Consider the following 18,067-nt stretch of genomic DNA (forward strand, 5'->3'; position numbering starts at 1 on the left):
TTTCAAGGGCATGGGGTCCAGGCACCACTGCTGCCGCACTAGTGGCAGCCGCTAGCCCCAGGCCTTTTTGAATTGCTGGGCCCAGGGTAGTTGCCTCCCTGCCCCCCAGCAGTCCTGTAAATGCATGAAATGGGCCTCAACTAGCAACTTCTGGTCACCTGCACCCACTTGCCAATAGTCCCGTTGTTTCAGTCTAGCGCTGGTTGAGTTTAGTCCGACGCCCGCTGCTGCTAAGCTGCCTCTGCTGGGCTTTGGGGGGCCTGGAGACTGGTTCCACTGAAGCTAGCAGCGAGCGCTACGGGCAGGCCTGTCTGCTGAGGGGCCTTGGAAGGGCTAATGCTGTCTGGCATGTTTTTATCTTTCTAGCGAGCCATGAGGTGCCATCACAGCCAGCTGCTCTGGTTCCGCTACGTCTACCTGCTGTTCTCACGCTTTATGGTGATCAATTCACTTGCCCTTCTGTGAGGGGAAAGGAGAATCAGACGCATTTCCAGGGGTACTGAGAGACCGAGACGGGAGCCAAAGGACAGGGTGGCTCTGCCCAACCAAGCACTACGGAAAGCTCTTCCTCGCTGTCTCAAGGAGACGACCAAACTCCACCTCCTGTGTGCCCTGCAGCTTTCGGACTGCAGAACCAGACGGTATTTACCTCCCTCTGGACTCCCTTTGCCTGGGAGATGCCTGGCTCCACCACTTACTGAACTGTCCCCTTGTAATAGCGTCAGTGGTCTTAGACCACCAGCAAATCCGACTGCTCTGAGTCTGATTAGTGGGGAAATAAGAGTCGTGGAGATATTTACGATACATCATGTACTGTATAGGCTTTACCAACAGGTCTCCCTAAGGAGACCAAGCCCCGATTACCACCTCGTGATTCTGACTTTTACCCTTTTTCCTTTGCTGCGAAGGTCAAGCACTAACAGTGATTTGTCCAAAGATACTGTCCCTTGGGTTTGAACCAGAATCCTCACAGCCCTCTGGCTGTAACGCCAAACCGCTCCGGACCTCCTGCTGCTGAGGGAGGGCTGGCTTCCTGACTCTGAAATGCCAAAACTTTAGGAATAAAATATTTAAAATGACACAGTATTATAATTGCACTGAAATCTTATTGCTCTTTCCATCTCGAGTCTCCCAGCCATCCTGTGGTGTGAGCTTCACTCTGGACTGGACCTCATGAAACACGAACATTGATTCTTGCTTCCAAAGTCTCGGAGAGCCACTGAACCGAACCTGTTTTCCACCAGCATGTGCAGGTGTAAGAATGAAGTTACAAGTGAGAAAGGCGCCAGCCAGTTCTTTGACAGTCTAAATATATAGACCTAAAAATTCCTGATGTACCATTTGAACAGCTGCCCCCTTCTTCTTAGCTTGCCTGGGGGGAGGGGGTTTCTGGGTTCTCCAGCCTACAAATTCAGCAGGTAAGTGACAGAGAAGCCAGTTTTCAAATATTTGTAATTTTTAAGTCTACACAGAGACCTTAGTAATAACTGGAATCTGAAAGGACTGTCACCCTGGCGCAAGCTAAATACTCAGCATTTATACAGCCCTCTGCTCTCATCATCAGTTATTACTCACAGCATCTGTAGAGATAGGTATGTAAATCTGCCAGGGTCAGAGCCCAAGTTCCTGGCTCCTCATCCCTTACTCAAACCCCAACACCCTCTCAGACACTGCTCTTAGAAAGAGACTAGGCCAGAACTGTACTCTCGGTATTAAAAACACAGCCCGTAAGCAAGTCCATCCTTATTCAGCAGAGCACTTAGGCACATGCATTAACCTCAGGGGCATTACTCTCGTGTTTAAAGTTAAAGCTAAGAATTTCGCTCAGTCTGAGCCTGTTACGTCAGCGTCGACGTCCGGGAATAGCTCTAAACCCAGAGTAACTTCAGTGAAGTCAATGGAAGGCTTAGAAGAACAGAGCTTTCTTTTCCCTGGGAGGGAGGCATTACTTCGTGTGGTGCAGCTGTGCAAACCAGATAACACCACAACTGGGATGTGTCTGCACTAGCCAAAGACTGTGGTGGAATCATGCAACCGAGGTAAGAACCTTGTTCTGACCAATGTGATTTGAACAGGGCCCAAGTGTCAGAATACGGCAGAGGAGAAATCCCAGCTGGGGGGTAGGCTAGGAAAGGTGTGGCCTGCCAACTGACTATAAAATGAAAGGGGGGCAGCAGGCAGCACAAGCGATTTATTTAAAAAAGCAAAAGAAAAGAAACTTCCCTAGCAGCTCGGCCGCGGGGAGCTCGACCTAAGTGGTTACATGGTGGCCTGCCAGTGTCGGTGCTCTAAGCTGTGTATTTCTGTGCACAGAGGCTACATCATGGCTTTGACATGCTCCTGATGGTCTTGTGTTCCTTCACCGCCTTCTCCCACTCCTTGCCATTGATCTCCTCGAGGGTGGTGCTGCGCACGGTGCCCTCATCCAGGCAGTGGGGAGCAATTCCTGGAGAAAAGGGAAAAGAGAGAGAGAGAAACTCTCCCTTTGAAGCCAAGGCGAGCTCTCCTCTGTTTCATGGACAGTGCATCTGAGAAGGTGGTAATGCTGTCCCTACAGCTGCAGCAGGTGTAGGCTCCTTTTACTATAGGAGCCTCTGACTGTTACTGGGAGGATCCTTTGCGCTGTAATCTCACCCTAGAGACTACAACTCCCATGAGCCCTTGGGAAAAGAGAGGGAAACTGTTGCTCTCTCAGGCAGTGCAGGGAGAGTAGGGGATTCAGTTTGGGGGGAGGAGCCAGATTGCCGGTGTGGAGCCTTTTCCAGGCCAGGAGCTACTTCTGGAAGCTAGAGCCTGCTGGGGCTTGGATGGAGCAGGCTGCTTCAGGGGCTGCGGTGATTGTCCCTGGAGGTGCCTGTGGCAGGGGAGGGCCTGCACAGAAGGCTCTGTGAGTAACTGGGGCTGTTGGGGAAAGTGCAGCCTGCACAGAGGACAGACTGGTTCTGGGCCCAGAGAGGCAGAGCGATCGGCCCAGGAAACCAGAGCCGCTGGCATTCGGTGGGGCCTGCTCCAGCGGCAGAGGGATTTTGCAGGTGTTGCTGCCTGGACTGACACACACACCCTGCACAGGGCCATCTCCACCCCAGCTGCAGATCCTCAGGCATGCCCCACGCAAGCGTCTGGGACTCAGATCCAGAGGAGGGCCCCCTCTGGGGTGGGATACATGGTGGCAGGGTAAATGCCACTTCGAGAAGTTTCCTTTGTTTCTGTGCACTTCGATTGATTTTATTCACTTTGTTTGTTTAACCCTGTTTCTTTAAGTTGTTAAGAAAAGGTGGGTTAATTCTAATAGCATCCATCAGCTGTATAATTGTTGTTTTGGAGTTAGATGCAGATTATTACTGGAATACGTTTATTTCTGGAGGCTTCCAAGGCACACCAGTAAGTGTGTACAGGGGCCAGCTGCTTTAGGAGCAAGAGACTGCAGCAAGGGGGTGGACAGGGGATCCCCAACTATCAACATCCCTCCTGGGGTACACAGGATCTCCTCTTACGTTAAAACCATCCGGTGCCCAGGCACACGGAGCGTGGCCTGCTCCCGAGTATCCCAGGGAGGAGAGAGGGGTTTACCCAGGTAAGAAACCTTCCATGGACAGTGGCCCCTGGGCCACAATTCAGATTTACACATTAAGGAGCCACTGTTGAAAGTTTCGAATGTTCAGTACTTTAGAAGCAAGTGGCATGATGCACGATTGTGCTATGAACTTGGTCACCATGATCACTGCACAACTGCAGCTGGTGGTGAATGCGTGTTGCCATGTCTACCAGCTCTCGTCCCTGTTCTGCTTACCTACCGTAACCGTCTGGGTTAGAACGAGGCGTGTAGAAGCTCTGCACACCGCAGGTCTTGCAGAAGGTGTGCTGGGCCTGGCGGGTGTTGAAGGTGTATGTTGTAATGTTATCTGCACCCTACACAAAAACAAATACACCATGGTTTGACAAGTACCCAGAAATGGATTTTTTTTTATCACTTATATTCCACAGGCTTGTAACTAACGAATGTGAAACTTCAGGCACAAAAATATAAGCCTAATTAAGACTAGTCTAAAAAAACCCACCCTCTGTATCTCTACTTGAGTTAGAGTTAAAAGTACTGCTGGCTTGCTACTCAGTTCCCGTGTTAATCTCCTTTCTCTACCCTACGTGCTTCGTTTTCTTGCACTTCTTTCCCCTCTGATTAACAATTGTCTTGGCTTTACTTGCTGACCACTCAGTGCCCATTTTATGTTTACTGTGGAACAGTTAAAAGAAACCTAAGTGCTTTATTATAGACCACCCATTCTATCTGTTACAGACGGTCTATAATAAAGCACTTAGGTTTCTTTTAACTGCTCCACAGTAAACATAACGCAGGGGAAGGGTTCCTCACAGAAGCAATGGAGGGATTAATGTGATTATCAGAGTCCATCCAACTACAAAAGAAAATCAAATTAAATGGGGCGAATATAAGGAAAATTAATCTAAAAGCCACAGTCCTCAAAAACTTGGAATCCAAGAGCCTAACCTGGAAGATGCCCTGGTAAGAATTAACATTTTAAAATGCTAAGTCGATGGTCAAGTTACAGGAACCTGGAGCTGAGCTAAAATCGAGGCAGAATGTTTGAGAGCAATGCGCTTGGATCCAAGCCACAGCCGGACCAGTCACCGGGCCGAGCTCTGGCTCCATTGAGATCAGGAGTGTGACGGCCATGCACTTTGCTGCCATCAATGTAACGTGGACGTAGCACATTTACCTGGTGCTGCTGCCACTACTGAATGTCCCAATCGGAGACACAGCCTGGCTCCGAAGGGACTTTTTATCTCTCCAGGCAGACAGGCAAATTTAAGATTCAAAGCTGCCCACTTCTGGGACCTTTCAGAATCAAGTGCTCGGACAGGCGCCCGCCCCCAGTGCCCTCCTGTGCCCTAACCTACCTTCAGCAACTTGAAGTGTGAAGCCGGAACAATGAAGTGTCTGTTTTGTTTCTTTGTGCAGATACTGCAGCTATAGGAGGGGAAAGAAAAACAGAGACACGTGACGAGGCTTTGGGCAGCTATAACCTTCAATGTAACAATTGCATCTAGCAAAGAGCTCTCACCAAGCTAGATTGCACTGACAACTAGAATTATTTTACCTGGCTATGAGACAAGAGATTCAGTGGAAGTTGGTACCATAAAAGATGTGACCTCACCCATGCGGTCTCGCTCCTAATATCCTGGGACCAATGTGTCCACAACAACATTGCAAACATCAGGGTGGATAAAGGGAGTGGACAGACTGCAACTATGTGTAGACATGCAGTCAGTCTGAAGCAGGGGTTCCCAACCTTTTTTGGTCCCCGTGCCCCCTTGGCTTTTAGTAAACCTTCCCATACACCCTATTCAATATGAAAGGAAATAAATTCTAGGCTCTAGAATCCGCAACTTTTTTCACTAACACTGCTACTTTTGGAATATTTCAATTAGGATAATCTAGTTATTTACCAAATATTCCCCGTACCTCCTTGACAAGCTTTTCATACCCCCTGGAGGTACACATACCCCAGGTTGGGAACCCCTGGTCTAAAGGCTTATATTTCCCTGCAATATGGAAAGTAAGCTTATCTGCACTGAGGCCATGTTTACATTACGTGGAAGATGAACGCTGTCGATCTTCCGGAATTTGATTTAGCAGGTCTAGTGAAGACCCGTTAAGTCAAACTCAGAGGGCATCCCCATTGATGTTGGTACTCCTGCTTCTCACAGGAGTAAGGGAAGCTGATACGAGTATTTGCTCCCATCAGCCTCCCACTGTGCAGATAGCGCAGAAACTCAATTTAAGATATGTCGCGACTCTAGCTACATAATTAACATAGCTGGAGTTGCATATCTTGATTAGAACTTCCACTGTAGCGTAGACCAGGCCTGAGAGCTATATAACAGTCTTCTCTCCATGGTACAACTCTCTGTGGATAGATCAATGCTAACCTGTGGCCTTGAGAAACCCATGTAGTCTTACAGGCCAGAGTTTGCCAACTTAATCCCAATGGTACTAAGATTAAATACATTGCAAATAAGGGAAACCGACTGGTAGTGACATTTGGGCTAGAAAGAAACTAGTTCTGAGTCTAGAGAAAGGCCATACCGACATTTGAATATATATCCCTCCCCACATGCTGATGGTGTGATGTGTTCTCCGTTTGATAGGAGGATCGAAGTGCCTGCGCTTGCTGTTGTAAAGCATTTGGATGACGTATGAAGTAGAGGTCCTGAGCCTTTCCGGTCATTACAAACTTGAGAACGTTTGTATGAGCACGAGTGTGAATCATGAGACTAGAGCAGAATTCCAGTGGAAGTTTTGCACTCTGCTTACCTACACTTCCCTCTGCAGTCCCCTGTGGCACTGATACTCTGTTCTCCCGGTTGTGAAGAATCCTGTTAAACATCTGCCATGTTTTACTCCAGGTATAGCTACATTCTAGTAGCGGGGGAAGTGGTTCTTGTACGTATAGGAAGTGTGTAAAAGGCTTCCACAGGCAAATGCTGTACATATGTAAGATATCGTTAATAACACTAAATACAATTCCTTGTGTGGGTTTAGAACCTTCCATTCAGGATCTCAGTATGCTTTTTACAAATAGGAAACGTATTTAGGTTCACAGCATCCCTACAAGATGTGCAAGGATTCCCGTCTCTGTTGTGTGGCTGAGGAAACTGAGGTATAAGTGTACTGATGTTCCAGGCCCTCAGAGGAAGTCTGTGTGATCATTAACTGGAGACTATGTAATAATCATCACATCTTCCCAAACGGAAAGGAACCAAGTCACTCTGGCCTGAATTTCCACTTTCACGAAGGACATTTGGTATTTACCCAGATAGTGCTGATCCAAAAATCCAGTTGACGGCAATGGGATTTCTCTTCTGGATTTCATTGGCCCTTGAAATAGCGCCAAAGCTAGTGCTCCACAAAGTTCAAAACCTGGGAACTTCTTGGACTTTTCTGAACGTGCTCTGATTCTGACCTATCAGAGGCAGATCCCATCCTCAACCAACTGCTGCAACTACGTGAAATCACACACCTAGTAGCAACCTCAGTAAAGAAGCCTGTAATCCCAACACTGCCAGTCTCCCATTTCCCAAGCACAGCTTATCTTCCAGACAACTGCAGCGTTCGCCACAGCTTCAGCCAGGGCACAACGAAAGCACAATGCTACCCCCCTGTGCGGCCCTGCCAGTAGAAATGCGCTCTCCTTCTTTTCTCAGGTACTCGGCACATTGAGCACTTGCAGAACCAGTCCCTAAAATCACACGTACTGACCTCGTAGTGGCTCTGAACTCAGCCAGGGATGCAACCTACAGAAACTAGATAAGACATCTGTCCCGTGCTATCTGAACTTCCACTGGAATTCTGTTTGGTAAACACTTGGAGCTGGTTAGGTGGGAAGTGCTAGAGAAAGGCAAAGTGCATGGCTATTCAGACAGGGGGCACAGGCGGGATAAATACATAAAAACCACTCACTTGCAGTTGAAAACATGCAGATCTGTTGATGCCCAAACCTCAAAGCGGATAGCTCCACAGTGACAGCCTCCTGTGTGTTTCACCAAGCCTCTGAACTCACTGCATGGAGAAAAGGTACACACACACACACACACACACAGAGGGTTCATTATCAGACTTTTCATATCCAAGGATGCACAGAGATTCTGCAGCGTTACAGTCAGCTCTGCCAGCGTCATGATCCACTCAGCTTACGTAGCAATGGGGGCCAGGCTCAAGCAGACCCACCTTCCCTCAAACACATGTCCAAGTTCTAAGTGCAAATCTCACCCGCAGACTTCAGTCAAATGATAATCAGGATTGCACAGTGACGTTCAGAATAGAACTTTCCCATGTTCCCACCATTTCTGCTCCAAGCTGATGTTCTTTCTAGAGAGTAGGGATGTAAAATCCCGTGTAATTGGTGAAAGAATTAAACGCGGCACAGACACTGCATTTAACCAATTAAAGACAAGTGGGTGGGGGGTTGGGCTAGAGTGGCCCTGCTGCAAGCAGGGGCTGCTCCTGGCCCCATGTGGGGGCTGCCACCACGGCTCCTAACCCCCATGCAGGGGTTGCCACTGCCACCCTGGTTCCTGCACATGTGCTGCCACAGCTGCCCCTGCTGACAGTCCTGCGGGTGGGGGAGGGAACAGAGCTAGTGCAGCCCTCCACCCATTGAACCACTTGGTTACCCATTAATGTCCCTACTAGAGAGAAAGCATTGCTAACTGCCTGCCTTTTCTAAAACTGGACACAGAGGCAATAAGTAGGATTTAAGTAGTTTTAATTAATTAACAGACCACAAACTATACATGAGTCAAAGGTGGGACACTGTTGCAGGAAAAGCAAACATGAGTCTGGGAGGCATTAACAGGAGTGTCGTGAGCAAGACGCGAGAAGTCATTCTTCCGCTCTACTCTGCGCTGGTCAGGCCTCAGTTGGAGGACTGGGTCCCGTTCTGGGCAGCACATTTAAAGAAAAGGTCTAGAAAACATGAGCTATGAGGGAAGACTGAAAGAATTGGGCTTGTTTAGTTTAGAAAAGAGAAGACGAGAGGGGACGTGGTAGTGGTTGTCAAGTATCTAAAAGGGTGTTAGTGTTACAAGGAAGGAAAAAAATTGTTTTCCTTGGCCTCTGACGACAGGACAAGGAGCATGGGGTTAAACTGCAGAAAGGGAGGCTTAGGCTGGACATTAGGAAAAACTTCCTGCCAGGTTGGTTAAACACTGAAATAAACTGCCCAGAGAGGTTGTGGCATTTCCATCTCTGTCACTGGAGATTTTTAAGAGCTGGTTAGACAAACCTGCTCTTAAAACCTATTGGTCCTGCCACGAGGGCGGGTGACTGGACTTGATGACCTCTCAAGGTCCTTTCCAGTTCTAGTGTTCTCTGATTAAAACATTTGAATGTGTCTTTGAAGTCTCTCAGCTGCACTCACAGATTTTATGCATTTCTCTCTCTCCCCTAGGACTTTGCCATGGTAACCCAGCTAAATCAACATGCAAGGTTCCTCACAAAGATACCAAGTCCCTTTCTTTTCATATAATCAGTTGCGTGAACTGGGAAATAACAAAAATACAGCTATATTACAAACACGTTCGGATGGATTAGAATATGGGCGTGGTAGATGTGTCTCTATAGTGTGTAGACAACAGAAGAGAACGGGATAAGAAGATTTTTACTTCCCTTTGATGTGAGGTCCCTGAAACATGAGGGCTGTGTCTACACTGGGCCACTTATTCCGGAAAATCAGCCACTTTTCCGGAATAAGCTGTGAGCTGTCTACACTGTTCCTTGAATTTCCGGAAAAGCAACGACGCTCTACTGTACAAAATCAGCCGCTGTTCCGGAAAAACTATTCTGCTCCCGCTTGGGCATAAGTCCTTATTCCGGAACACTGTTCCGGAAAAGGGCCAGTGTAGACAGCCCAGTAGTTTTTCCGGAAAAAAGCCGATTGCAAAAATGGCGATCGGGTCTCTTTTCTGTAAAAGCGCGTCTACATTGGCCACAGACGCTTTTCCGGAAAAAGGGCTTTTCTGGAAAAGCAGCCTGCCAATGTAGACGCTCCTTTTCCGGAAAAACTGAAAAAGGAATAGTATTCTGTTTTAAGCAGTTCCGGAAGTTCATGCCAGTGTAGATACAGCCGAGCAGATTAAGAGGAACAGCCCACACATTCCATGGGAAGAAAATAAACTCTGTGGCTCCACAGAAGGCAATATATAGTATTGTAAAACTGCTGACAATAGGACTACTTCATTGCAGAAAAATATAGACAGGCTTCAAGTACAGCAAAGGTGACCCGGGTTAGAGATTCTGGGCTGAGAAACTGCAGACACACACAAGAAAGTATTTTTGAAGCGAATGAAGTAGTCTGACAAATCAGCTGTTCTTGGTCCCTAACTCTGACTCCAAAGCAGGGATACCTGTCGGGTCAGAGCCTTTGTGCTTCTCTGGGTGTGGCTACCGGAGCCTCCCACATTGTTACTAAAGCCATGGCTACGCATTTGGAAACACTAAGATCCAGCTACACGTAAAATCTCACGGTAACGCCTGTGTTTGCATCGCCCTTACGAATCACAAGGACGGTGACTGGGGGAGTCCGGCAATAAAACCCCAAAGCTATTTCTGGAAAGCGGCACCTCCGTCGAGCGGGCTGCTACTGAGCAAGACACGTTTGCTCTTCGCTCCTATCAAATCCACCCTCTTTACTGCTCAGGGGGGTCAGTTACGTGGCTAAAGCAGCGCCCGAAGGGGGACGGAGACGCTGCGGGCACCGCTCCCCCTGCGCGGTCCGGGCCCTTCTGGCGAAGCTCAGTGACCCGCCCCGAGCGGAGCGGCGCCCCGGGGCTTCTGCTCCGTCTCCAGCCGGCCCTCTGGCCCAGCAGACCCCGGGGTGCAGCGCCCGGCCCGCACTCACTAGGTGTCCAGCAGGAGCCTCGCCGCCTCCTCGCACGTCAGGCGCTGCCGCTGCTGGAACTGCAGCCAGCGCTGCCGCTGCGCCCCCAGCGGGGAGAGCCCGAGCTCCGGCCCCTCGGCTCCCCGCCCGCGGCCCCCGCTCTCCCGGGGGGGGCGGCCGGCCGGGCTTCTGCCCCCGGCTTTGCGCGCCGAGCCGGCCCTGGCTTTCCCCATGCGCCTGCCCCGGGCCCCTCCCTCGCCGGGAGCCACGTGGCTGGAGCCGGGGGAGGCTGGGCCCGGCCAGCTTGGGCCCCCCCCGGGGGGCGGGCTAAGGGCCGCTGTTGCCCCGAGGCTGCCCCCGCCTCCCCAGGGCTCCGGGAGGGAGTTTGGGGGTGGGGGCAGCGTCGTAGGGGGAGGGGGCAGGCTCGGGGAGGGAGGGGGGAGTTTAGAGGGGGAGGGGTGCAGGCTCGGGGAGGGAGGGGGGAGTTTAGAGGGGGAGGGGTGCAGGCTCGGGGAGGGAGGGGGGAGTTTAGAGGGGGAGGGGTGCAGGCTCGGGGAGGGAGGGGGGTTTAGAGGGGGAGGGGTGCAGGCTCGGGGAGGGAGGGGGGTTTAGAGGGGGAGGGGTGCAGGCTCGGGGAGGGAGGGGAGTTTAGAGGGGGAGGGGTGCAGGCTCGGGGAGGGAGGGGGAGTTTAGAGGGGGAGGGGTGCAGGCTCGGGAAGGGAGGGGGGAGTTTAGAGGGGGAGGGGTGCAGGCTCGGGGAGGGAGGGGAGTTTAGAGGGGGAGGGGTGCAGGCTCGGGGAGGGAGGGGAGTTTAGAGGGGGAGGGGTGCAGGCTCGGGGAGGGAGGGGGGAGTTTAGAGGGGGAGGGGTGCAGGCTCGGGGAGGGAGGGGAGTTTAGAGGGGGAGGGGTGCAGGCTCGGGGAGGGAGGGGAGTTTAGAGGGGGAGGGGTGCAGGCTCGGGAAGGGAGGGGGGAGTTTAGAGGGGGAGGGGTGCAGGCTCGGGGAGGGAGGGGGGAGTTTAGAGGGGGAGGGGTGCAGGCTCGGGGAGGGAGGGGAGTTTAGAGGGGGAGGGGTGCAGGCTCGGGGAGGGAGGGGGGAGTTTAGAGGGGGAGGGGTGCAGGCTCGGGGAGGGAGGGGGAGTTTAGAGGGGGAGGGGTGCAGGCTCGGGGAGGGAGGGGGAGTTTAGAGGGGGAGGGGTGCAGGCTCGGGGAGGGAGGGGGAGTTTAGAGGGGGAGGGGTGCAGGCTCGGGGAGGGAGGGGGGTTTAGAGGGGGAGGGGTGCAGGCTCGGGGAGGGAGGGGGGTTTAGAGGGGGAGGGGTGCAGGCTCGGGGAGGGAGGGGGAGTTTAGAGGGGGAGGGGTGCAGGCTCGGGGAGGGAGGGGAGTTTAGAGGGGGAGGGGTGCAGGCTCGGGGAGGGAGGGGGGAGTTTAGAGGGGGAGGGGTGCAGGCTCGGGGAGGGAGGGGGGAGTTTAGAGGGGGAGGGGTGCAGGCTCGGGGAGGGAGGGGAGTTTAGAGGGGGAGGGGTGCAGGCTCGGGGAGGGAGGGGGGTTTAGAGGGGGAGGGGTGCAGGCTCGGGGAGGGAGGGGGGTTTAGAGGGGGAGGGGTGCAGGCTCGGGGAGGGAGGGGGGAGTTTAGAGGGGGAGGGGTGCAGGCTCGGGGAGGGAGGGGAGTTTAGAGGGGGAGGGGTGCAGGCTCGGGGAGGAAGGGGAGTTTAGAGGGGGAGGGGTGCAGGCTCGGGGAGGGAGGGGGGTTTAGAGGGGGAGGGGTGCAGGCTCGGGGAGGGAGGGGAGTTTAGAGGGGGAGGGGTGCAGGCTCGGGGAGGGAGGGGGGAGTTTAGAGGGGGAGGGGTGCAGGCTTTGCTGGGGGTGGCAGCACTTCCTTGGCTCCTGGGCAAGAGGGGCCAGGAAGGGGGTGTCACCTCACCCTACTGCTCACAGGCATCGCCCCCCCCCCCCAGCTTCCCATGGACCTCAGGGCAGGAGCAGTCTGCAGAGCTGTCGCGGCCCAGGGGTTGCAGGAACGAGTTGGCAGCCAGCGCCAGAAGCCCCAGGGCGCTGCCAGCAGGAGAGATGGGGAGGAAGGACACAGCGGGGGCACCGGCCATGTGACCTCCCCCCACCACCCAGGGGAGGGCGATAACACCCGCTGCCCCTGCCTCTTCCCCCAAGCTCCCTCCCCAGCCCCGCGGGGGCCTGGCGCTGCCAGCCCCGCATTCACAGCAGTAGCCACGCGCCTGGCTGTCACTGTCCTCCATGGTGTGCCGGGGTGGTCCCGCCCAGCCGACAACCCCTGCTGCCAGTGCCAGCTCCCCCGCTAATCCCGTGGGCCACCCAGAGTCTCTGGCCCCTTCCCCTCCTATCCAGTGGTGGGGTGGCACATTCCCCCCAGGCAGCGGCAGAGGCCCCTGCACAATTTTAAATTGCCCAGGGACAGCAGGTAGGGCCTAGGGATGCACCCAGGGAGCGCATGGGAGTGGTGGGTGGGGCCTTGGAAGAGACTTCAGCGGAGCGGGGCCTCGGGCCAGGAATATTCCTGGTGCCTGGGCAACCCCATGCCCATAGAGCCCACTGGCCATGACCACTCCCCCTCCAAAAAGGCCCCTGCTTACATAGAGACCAAGCTTAACCTTTCCTATTGCTTCCAGCACCCAGACTGTGACGAAGCCCGTGCAACAGCGCCACAAATACCCAGAGCGCAGAGAGCTCCCCTAGTTCTGTTACATACACAAGTGCAGTTGTTCCCTTTACACCAAACATAACACATCCTGGTGTGAGGGCACTGCAGATGCCGAGATCTAGCACTTGAGGCTCCAATCCCTAAAATTTCCTTGGCTCTGAGATTGTCCAGGTTTGTGAGGCGCAGACGTGCCAGGCTTTGGGCATGTGTGCACGGCTGATACAATAGCAGCAGCCAGACACGTTCTCCGTGTAGATAGCAGAATTTGGAGCACCGGAGTGGCAGGCTCTGGTAACACTCAGGTAGCTCTGGCGTTTGTTTTATGGTGTTGGATAGCAGCCACGTGGGGCAGAAGGAGTGGAAGAATTGGTGATCAGGCTGAGCCGGGGGGGGGTAAGAAGCTTTGCCTGCTGCTGTCCTCCTGAGGCTCCCAGGCCATCAGTAGATTGGGCAGTAAAATCACCTTTTTCGGAGAATGGAAGGGCAGTGGTGCATCCCCTCATGCTCTCAGCCCTTCAGATGAAAACCCCGTCATATTTCTGAGCCTCAGGATTTTACACTTCACTGAACTGAACCAATCATCCAATGAATTGGAAACTGCCAACTTCCCCATGACTATCAACTTGTGTTCAAAATTCACGTTGTATTTTAGAGCAATTTCTTCCAATGAGCTGAGCTTTGCCTACATCTTCTGTGACGGGCGCCTGCCCCGGATCGGTGCTTTAGGAGTTAAAACCCAGCCCTTGGAGAGGGCTGGGGCTGTGGAGCCAGCAGCTGTGGCAGATATTAGCCAGTTAGGGCCCAGCTGAGGGCAGTATAAATAAAAGCTCCTGGAGCAGAGGAAAGACTCACTTGTTCCAGCTCCAGCTCAGCTGGGGGAACCGACTGCTAGGGAAGCTGGAGGATTCCTGACTTACAGCAGGGCCGGTGAAGCTCTGGCCAGGCAAGCTCCCAGGCTGCATGGCCCGAGGGTACTAGGACTGCAGGGTGGGATCAGGTCCATGCCCCCTTGCCAACGACGAGTGGCCATTTCAGATGGCAGTTTGCTGGAGGTAGAGGCTAGATGGTGGCTGGCAGTAGGATCACTGAGGCAAGGTGGGCATAGGGCATTAGGGGTTCCCTGAAGGGAGGACCCTAGAGAGTGGGAGCAGTGCAGTACCTAGAGGTGGGGATGCCACAGTCTGGGAGGGATATGGGTCTTAGAGTGGTGTAGCCCAGGGCTACTCAACACACGGCCTGTGGGCCACGTGTGGCCTGTTTGTTCGCTGCCCAGCGTGCAGTCTGGGTTTACACAGGGCTCAACACGGGGCCCGCAGGTGGAAGCCAAAACAAAAAAGTAGCCAGTATAATGGTCTTCTGTTGATATGCATCTTAGTAGTTAAATTCCTGGACTTATTGCTCATTACAAATGCTGCCATATGGGTGGAAATCGGGTAAATATCGCATTTTAATATCAGCAGAACTGACTTAAATGGGGCCTGTGTGTTGTGTCGTCTTGCCTTAATCTTTGTATTCATGCCCGTCAGTGTGAAAGAAGCTATTTGCATGTATTTGTTTGTATATGTAACAACACTTAAGTTGCAGCCCTCTGCATGTGCTGCGAGTATCTGTGGCCCCCAGGCCTTCCAAAGTTGTGTAGCCAGGAACAGGTAAAAGCAGGCGTGACACTGGCCAGAAGGGGGTGCTTCGGTACTGGATGATGATAATTCCTGAGTGACCAGCAGAGGTGCCATGGCGCTGTAACACCCGTGTCACACCGCCACACACGCTGCAAGGTTTGACTTGAGCTGTTTGTCAGAGGCAAGTTGGGCAAACCCATCAAAGGAAACATTCTCCTGTTTAGTAACCCTCAGAGAAAAGTTGTTTTAATCAGTCAGGACTTGACAGCAAGAGCTGCTGCCCCTCTCATACTGTGAAAGGGTGGAATACGTATCACTTTCGGCAGCGGAAATGCCGTATCTAGTCCCCAGTGTATGTAATAGACACTCCTGCAAAGTAGAGCTCAGGTGCAACAGAGTAATACCTCCTCAGGGGCTTCTGCATCACACATTGTCCATGAACACTCCCCCCTCTCCCCCATATTGTTTATGTGGCGCCTGCCTACTTTGTACCTGCGATCAGAAGACGGGGAGTCAGGAACCTTGTTTTGCCTTTGACTCTGCACTGAGTCACTGTGACTTTTGGGCTTGTCACGGGGCCTCCCCGTGCCAGTTTGTTCATCTGTGAAATGGATATCTCAGTGCATGCCCCTCTTTTAAAGGGCTTGGAGTAAGAATGTTAGAGCGGTTATGTGGCTGATCGTGTAGTCCATACAGTTTGTACTGGCCACACAATTAGTGGATAAGGGCCACTCTGCAGAGCCGTTGCGTGGCAGCTCCCGGAGCTGGCTCAAGCTGGAACTGAGCAGTCCTGGTTCAGGAGCTCTGCATTTTAAATGTAGTAAGAGCTGCCGGGCCACTGTGAACAGGGGTTGCATGAAGGCAGTAGCCTCTGTTTGCGGGAGGGGGCCCATAGACAGGGACTGCTTTGCAGCATCCCCTGTCCTCTCCTCCCCTTCCTTTCTCCCTCCCTCCCCCTCTTCCCGCTGGGTCTACCAGAGGCAGCAGGGGGGGAGAGGCATCAAAGAGATACTGCAGGAAATGCTTTTAGGCTGCCCATCTCCCCCCCCCCTTGCTGCCTCTTCTACAGGGGCAGCAGGGCGGGGTGGGGAAAGCGAGTAGTCGATTTCTTGCTTACATCCCCAGTTTGGAGATCCCTGAATAGAAGCTGTTCTAGAAGTGGTGAGTATTAATATTGTTCTGTCTTCAATTTTGCATGACCTGACACTTACGGACTTAAGCTGCTAAAGAGTGGAGCGATGGCATGGGAAGGCAGGAAGTAGGAGACGGATGATGTCCCACCTTCACTTCCCCAAACACTATAAAATCTAGGGCCGATTTACTCAGGTCACGGAGCCTGAATGTCAACGTTGTAGTCCAGAAATCTCCATGCCAGCCCAAGTACAGCCAACTCTTTCTCGAGAGTCATTTTTGTAGGTGTGATGATCTGTTACCCGGGTTCCTCTGGATGTTTGGGAGCCAAAGAGGTGAGATCCCATATGAAGCAGATGCTTTGATTTCAGAGATCAGTTATAATCGTAAGTCTGGTGAACAAGAATACCTTGCTGGGCAGAACGGATGACCTCGTGTCTGAAGCACTGGCCCAGGATTCAGGAGGTCTGCGCTGCTCTGCCAGTGTGTGATCCTCAGCACGTTGTATAGGCAAAAACATTCAAAAGGGGCATTGTTCGGTGCCCAAGCTCAGGCACCTAGGCCCATTTTACAGAAAGGCTGAGCAAACATATGCAACTACATTAGAACTCACTGAGAGGATCAATTAGTTTGTGCGGAGGAGATAGTCTGACACTACCGTGCTGAGCCCCACAGAGAAGACTAGAAAGAAGAAAAGTCAAACTTAGTTTGTTGCTAGAGTTTCACTGCTCTGTAGATGAAAGCAGCTCCGGCAAGCCTTGCTAGCTCCTGCTTATAATGGAAACACTTCAGAATAACACCTCCACCAAAAGCTATTCTCCCCACCTGACAGTGATAACACATTGCTAGTTATTTTGGTGAGAGCTGTACACTGTCTAAAAAAAGACCTCACTCGTAGGAGCGCTGTGTCTGCAGTATCATGTAAGCTCGCAGGACCATGCTGACAGCAAGGACCAGCCTGTGCAAACCAATGGGGTATTTTTAGTGGCAGACTCAAGTGAACCGTGTGTGAAGACTATAGATACACAGCTCCAAACCAGCAAATGGTACTTGGCGACCCCAGGATGGAGGCTGAAGGAACAGTGTGTACTATGTTCCCAGCCTCCAGAGGAGCCAAATTCAGAGGGACTTATGTGTGGAGTAAAGACTCCCACTGCTAGATTTATTCAGTGCACACACACAAGCCTCAGTCCTGAGCCAGCCCTGGCAGTGACCATGTCAGGTTTGAGCTGGTTCCCTTCCTCCAGCTTGTCCCAGTTCTCCACCTGCCCGCTCCCATTACCTGACTCTTTCCTACGCCATCTCCAGTGCCAGAGACCGCACCCATTCCCTCCTGTGACTCAACTTCCTTCTTTTGCATCCTGGGGGCGAGGGACACCGTATACAAGCATCTGCTCCTTCCTTGCATCCTGGCCCTCTCCTCACCTGACTCCCTTTCCATCATCCGGTGTCCATCTTGGCACCTGCTGCAAACTGATAACCACTGTCTATCCCCTGACTAATCCTAGACAAGGGGACTCCTCATAGTGCCTTACGTTTAATGCTGGAAACACCCAGTAAGGCCGTGTGATTCAGTATTATATAGACAAACCAGTTTAAAACAGGTGACACTGGTGAGTCTTGTACAACATACTTCAGCATAAGCAAGAAATGAACCCTACTTGCTTAGCTGAATGGGCTAGAATAATTAACACTAATGGGAGCTGCATGCCATGAGTCTGAGAATTAATCCTGAAATCTGTAAACTCACATCCCATTTTAATGACAGGAATGCCACTCACCTGTCCTTGCTGTGTAAGCATTGGGGTGGGGTATTTCCTTTCATGATAAGTATAACCTCACATCCCGGAGAATCCCAAAACTTTTTACAAACTTGAAGTGATTTACATACAACATATGGGGATCATTTCATCCACCTCTGGTGTAGTCACCTGTGATTTGAAACACGTCAGCTCTTTAATAATACACGTCTGTTTAAGACAAACAATGACTTTTGGTCCTCTGCTCTGAGATTAGAAACCAGATCCTTTCCAGAGAACTGTGTGTCGTCATAACTCTTGGGAGAACAGTTTCTGTGGTAAGTGTCGATAGAGCTTTAGAACTAAAGAATAACACTTCAATCAGTATCACATTTGTTTACAAAGGCACTAGCAAATGAAAACGCACTAGTCAAAACTGCAGTCGCGACCCGATCAATCTTATGACTGAATATCTGAACTACAAAAATACATATGATGCAACAAAACATG

The 18,067-nt window shown here is 52.1% G+C and overlaps 2 protein-coding genes across 2 annotated transcripts in view; one reads left to right on the forward strand and one right to left on the reverse strand.

Moving 5' to 3' along the window:
• PIGL (phosphatidylinositol glycan anchor biosynthesis class L) overlaps positions 1-1,328 on the forward strand; it is a 97,659-nt gene extending 96,331 nt beyond the window's left edge. Inside the window, exon 7 of the mRNA XM_006138745.3 lies at positions 367-1,328. Within this exon, the coding sequence (XP_006138807.3) occupies positions 367-465 (99 nt within the window). The 3' untranslated portion in view covers positions 466-1,328. The remainder of the gene's footprint in view (positions 1-366) is intronic.
• An 848-nt stretch (positions 1,329-2,176) lies between these two features.
• On the reverse strand, positions 2,177-10,704 carry CENPV (centromere protein V). The gene is made up of 5 exons (XM_075904362.1): positions 10,416-10,704; positions 7,478-7,576; positions 4,915-4,984; positions 3,795-3,909; positions 2,177-2,446 (listed from the first exon to the last, which is right to left on the reverse strand). The coding sequence occupies exons 1-5, from the start codon at positions 10,625-10,627 to the stop codon at positions 2,322-2,324; spliced, it is 621 nt and encodes a 206-aa protein (XP_075760477.1). The 5' UTR covers positions 10,628-10,704; the 3' UTR covers positions 2,177-2,321.
• Between the last annotated feature and the right edge of the window lie 7,363 nt (positions 10,705-18,067).

This window comes from Pelodiscus sinensis, chromosome 21, assembly GCF_049634645.1.
Source record: "Pelodiscus sinensis isolate JC-2024 chromosome 21, ASM4963464v1, whole genome shotgun sequence".
Taxonomy (NCBI): domain Eukaryota; kingdom Metazoa; phylum Chordata; order Testudines; family Trionychidae; genus Pelodiscus; species Pelodiscus sinensis.